At 24.3% G+C, this 5,314-nt stretch overlaps 3 protein-coding genes across 3 annotated transcripts in view; 2 read left to right on the forward strand and 1 right to left on the reverse strand.

The window, feature by feature from the left end:
• The window catches only part of NAEGRDRAFT_76169 (uncharacterized protein), a gene marked incomplete at both ends in the record, with an annotated part of 754 nt that extends 491 nt beyond the window's left edge, over positions 1-263 (reverse strand). The window contains one exon of the mRNA XM_002668893.1: positions 14-263. Within this exon, the coding sequence (XP_002668939.1) occupies positions 14-263 (250 nt within the window). The remainder of the gene's footprint in view (positions 1-13) is intronic.
• Positions 264-1,830: 1,567 nt separating this feature from the next.
• NAEGRDRAFT_76170 (uncharacterized protein) lies at positions 1,831-3,189 on the forward strand (the record flags this gene model as incomplete). Its single annotated transcript, XM_002668874.1, has 3 exons — positions 1,831-2,153; positions 2,529-2,842; positions 3,011-3,189. 3 exons carry the CDS (start codon positions 1,831-1,833, stop codon positions 3,187-3,189), a joined length of 816 nt encoding a protein of 271 aa, XP_002668920.1.
• A 1,027-nt stretch (positions 3,190-4,216) lies between these two features.
• NAEGRDRAFT_76171 (uncharacterized protein) lies at positions 4,217-4,630 on the forward strand (the record flags this gene model as incomplete). Its single annotated transcript, XM_002668875.1, has 1 exon — positions 4,217-4,630. One exon carries the CDS (start codon positions 4,217-4,219, stop codon positions 4,628-4,630), a length of 414 nt encoding a protein of 137 aa, XP_002668921.1.
• Between the last annotated feature and the right edge of the window lie 684 nt (positions 4,631-5,314).

The raw sequence follows: 5,314 nt of genomic DNA on the forward strand, positions 1-5,314 counted from the left end.
ATGGATATTCTACTTTGAGCTGCCATTGTAGAAGTTGTAGTGTTATTGTTTGGATTTCCACTATAACTATTACTAACACTAACATTCCGATATGTAGCTATTTGACCATTCTTATTATTATAATTGTTATATTTTGTGTAATGTTGAGTAGTTGTATGGGGAGAATTAAGGCTGTTTGTTGGAACCATTTGATTATTGTTAGAATTATTGTTGTTGTTGTTTGAAGCCTTGCCAGTGTAATTATTATACGACTCTTCCATCATCTCTGTCGATGTGGGAAGAGCGTCGTTGGGCCTATTCATAGAGTTTGTGCGTTTTTTATTCCTTTATAATTTTTTATTGAGGATGTTTATTTTACATCCTTAACCGCAAACAAGGCTTTTTTAAAAAGTAACGTTTCTGGTGGGAAACCTCAATCCGTTTCAAATTTAGAAGTCATCTTAATATAGACGAAGAATCAAGTTCATTTTGTTGGTCTTCAATTTGGGTTTGTAACTTTCCACATACATACATTAAGGATTTCATGACCCCATTGCAACCAGCTGGATGAAATTTTCGTGTATTCTTTCTTCTTTGATAATCTTTATGATGAGACATTATTTGGTGTCATTTAAACGTTGGAATTTAGAACTTCAACGTTCTTTTTCTATTTTTATTACAGCTTTAAAATAATTTATTGGTAACAACAACAAGAAGCCATCACTAAACAAAATCATCATCATGAACAGTGATATTTCTCAACAACACAGAGCAAGACTCGAAAATAGTACAAACATTCTTCAACAAAGTCAAAATACTCTCGACGAATGTGATCGAATCCTGAATGAAATTGAAGAACAAGCCATTGCTACCTCAGCCGAAGTAAAATCACAATCACAAAGAATTAAAGATATTAATGCAAAGTGTTATGATATTGATGAAGAATTATCAATTGGTAATAAGATTTTAAAGAGAATGTCTAGTTGGTGGAGAGGATAATGATGTGTACATATTGAGAGGTCTTGAATCCTTATTAATACATGATTCAATTACTCCTTTTTAATCATACCTTATCACCTTATTAAATCTATCCGATTTTACTGAACACTTTGAATAAGAAATTTTAAATCTATTGATACGGAGACACATTCCACCAACTGATGATCATCATTTAAATAAAAATTAAGTTTATTCAATTAGTTAGCTAATCACTATTGGATTTTTTGGGGTCCAAAGATTTTAAAACAATGCATGCTTGCTGCATGTTAATTTGAAACCTATTTTAAAATTCTAAAGAAAAATTCAAAAAAACAAGAACCCAACAGTCATGGATGATAACACCAACTTGACTCAACGAACAATAACGTACAAAATATTGAATGTGGAAGAATTTTTACAACACGCGTGGAAGGAAAAACAGAACAGAGAAGGACAGAAATGAATCCAAGAAATACTTTGAAATAATAAAAAATGCACAGAAAAACAATAAAGCGATAGAGTTTTAAGGAAAGCAAGATACAAGGGACATTAATAAACATTACAATTTATGTTAAGCCAGCAAGATACTGATTACATCTTTAATTTTGCTCTACTGCAATAAAATGCAATTTTGTCTGCATTTCAGTTAAAGGTTATTGGATTCTTCTTAATATTTTAACCTACCTTATCACCATATTGAAACTACAATTTCTTCTGAACATTCCACTGATGATCACGCTTCCAGCCTTTTGATCATCATTTTCAATTTTTGTAAAGAGATATTTGACGAGTTGGAGATGATCAATTGAACTTGAGGATCATCAGTTCACAATGAAAATTGATGAGTTAACCAACAAAATCAGTAGAAAAAAAATGTCATCTCCTTCACAACAACAACAATTACATACAGTTTTAATAACAGGTGGATGTGGTTGTATTGCCCAACACTTAACAAAGGAATTATTATTAAATCATGAAGAATTAAATATTGATAAAATTATTTTACTTGATGTTCAACGTGAATGGACTCCTTTCTGGCATGTTTACAATAATTCTAATACTATTAATAATACTACTACTATTGAATCTAATAATGATGATAATTCTAATAATAATTCTAATTCTAATAATAATATATGGAAATATCCAAGTTTAGAAATTGAAAAGGAAAAGATAAAATTCTATCAAATTGACATGTGTAATGAAAATAAATTAAATGAATTATTTTCGCAATTAATATCAGAATATAAAAATTTAACAACAATATTTCATGTCATGTCAGCAATATTATTATGGTCACCACAAATGACAGATTTGGAAATATTAAATGTACAAATTACAAATCAATTATTAACATTATCATTTAAATATTCTGATTATATTAAAAATTTTATATATACTAGTTCAGGTAATGTTTATTATAAAACATTTTCAGAAAATAAAAATTTTACAAGTGAAGATGAATTTCAAATCATTGAAAAAAATGAAAAATTTGAAATTTTAAATTCAAAAATTAATTTTCCAAATAATACACCATTAAATGTTGAATATAATTATATCATTACAAAAAGAAAAGCACATAAATTAGTAATAGAAAGACCATTTAAAGAAAATCAAAAATTAAATTCACTCGTATTAACACTTTGTATGACTATATATGGTGAAGGTGATCAAAATACTTTAAATTTAATTCAATCAAATAGAACTAATTTAGATATATCTGCAAAAGGTCATTCTTTATATGCAGGTAATGCTGCACATGCTCATATTTTAGCATTTAAACAACTTTTAAATAATCCAAATATGGTAAGAGGAATGACATTTTCAGTACATGAAAATAATTTTGGACAATTATATTTTAAAGCCTTGAGAGGTATTATGAAAAGTTTAACTAAAAATGATGAAAAATATTCAGAAAATAATACTCAAAAAATTCCAATTATATTCATGTATTTAATTTGTTATTTTTTTATTATTTATAATTATATAATTTATTTATTAAATTTAATTTTACCATTTAAATTTATTAAAAAATTATATTTATATCCATTAGTTACTAAATTTGTAATTGATGTTACTTATTTAAATAGATATGATGATTTTGATTTGAAAAATATTGAAAAATATTTAAATTATAAACCAAAATATAAAAGTGAACAAGCCTATGATAGAATTGCACATTATTTAAAATCATTAGAAAAATTAGGTAAAATTAAATTACCAAAAATGTAAATATTTTAAATAATTTAAAAATATTATACTCTATTTAAATTCATTGTACAATATATCCATCATCAAAATAAACAAATAAATTATTATTATTATTATAATCAAATCATACTGCAATAATTTACTATTATTATCATCAAACCGTTCATTAATGAATTTCAAACTTTCCCAATAAAGTTATTGAAACTTTAAATAGTCCGTTATAATCATCATACTCATTAATAATACTACATGTCACTAATCAAAAGAAGAAGAATAAAAAAACAAATAAAAACATCATCATCATCAATTAATAACAAATCAAATGGGTAATGCTTTTGTTGTTAGATCAAGAACACTCTCATCAGAAAGAGAAAATTACTACGGAGACGAAGTATATGAACCTAACAATAATAACAATAATAATTCAACAAATAATAATAATAACAATTCAACGAAGAATAAGAATAGACAACGTATAGCAAATAATCAACCAACATCATCAACTCCATCATCTCCAACAACTAAACAATCATCAAATAATAATAATACAAAATACTAATACTAACAATAATGAAGTAAATAATAGTAAAAATGTTAATAATAATAATCAACAATCATCCCTAGATTCTAATAATGTTTCTAATAATAATAATAATAATAATAACAATACAATAACATCATCAACAATCACAACATCAATACCAATACAAACACAAAATTCCATAGAAAGATCATCCTCTACAATAACCACTACTAGTACAACAACAACAACAACAACAACTCTGTTATTACATCATCAACACAACAACATTTACAATTATTACAACAAGTAGATGAAATGTATAAAGAAATTGAAGCCTTTTCACAAGTTTCACCAGAATATAAAATTGGAATTTATAATTTATATAAAAAGATTAAAAAAAGATATCAATCTAATAATAGTATTGCAACACCCAATGAAATATCTTTGAAAAAACATTCCATTAGAATTGGTTCACCTTTACATTTTTATAAATATTTTAATGTACAATTAAAATTTGTAAAGGAAATGATTTATCAAGAATATTTAAATGATTTGGAAAATAATTTAACAAATATGGAAAATAATGAAGAAGAAGAAATTCCAAGTATGGAAGAATATTTTTCACAAATTCCATCTAATGAAATTAAATTTAAAAAACCTTTAAAAGTAAAATTAATAATTTCAGATTTAAATCAACCTAAATTAGCAAGTAAAATGGCAAGTACAGTAAATTCATTTGTAAATGTATTTTCCCAATTTGGATGGGTACATACTGCATTTAGTATTTCTAATTTAAAATTTGATTGGGTTAAAAGTGAATATTGTGAAACAGGTGATGTTAAAGGTACTTCATGTTTATTAGCAATTACTGTTAAGGAAATTGAATATTTAAATGAATTAGAAAATTGTTTAAAAATAGTATGTTTTTTTTTAATTTAATTTTTAATTTTTAATATATTTTAATTAATTTATTTTTTATAATTTCATAACTTTAATTAATTATTTATTAAAATATAATTAAAATATAATTAAATAATTAAATAATTAATTAAATAATAATTAATTAATTAAATAATAATTAAATATAGTTAAGTGAAGAAGTATCAAAATGGAATAGAGAATATTCATATGGAAGTGTAACTAATGATAAAAAATTACATTCTAAAAAAGTAGCAAATTGTCAAGACTTTACAATTTACATGTTACAACAAATTGGAGTTAAAGATTTAAAATTTGAAAATACAAGTATTGGAGATTATTTAGAATCAGTATTTAATAAAGGATTAATAGATATAGTATTTACTACAAATAAGGAATTTAGAGATAAATATAATTTACTATTTAAAGAAAATAATATAAATAGAATAATTGATAAAAAACATACATTTCCTACACATAAAGATTTAGATTTATTTGTACATGATTTTTTTAAAGTAGATTCAACATTTGAATCAACAGAAGAATGTCAATTATTAAAAGCCTTTGATAGAGGTTTTTGGTTAAAATATAGAAAATCATGTCAAACGTCATCTTCATTTGATGATACTATTAGAAATGAACCTTTACATTTAGAAAATGAACATACTCATCATTTGGAAATTAATTGTCCATTTGGTGATCCAC

The sequence above is a fragment of the Naegleria gruberi genome (assembly GCF_000004985.1).
Source record: "Naegleria gruberi genomic scaffold NAEGRscaffold_92, whole genome shotgun sequence".
NCBI lineage: Eukaryota > Heterolobosea > Eutetramitea > Acrasida > Naegleriidae > Naegleria > Naegleria gruberi.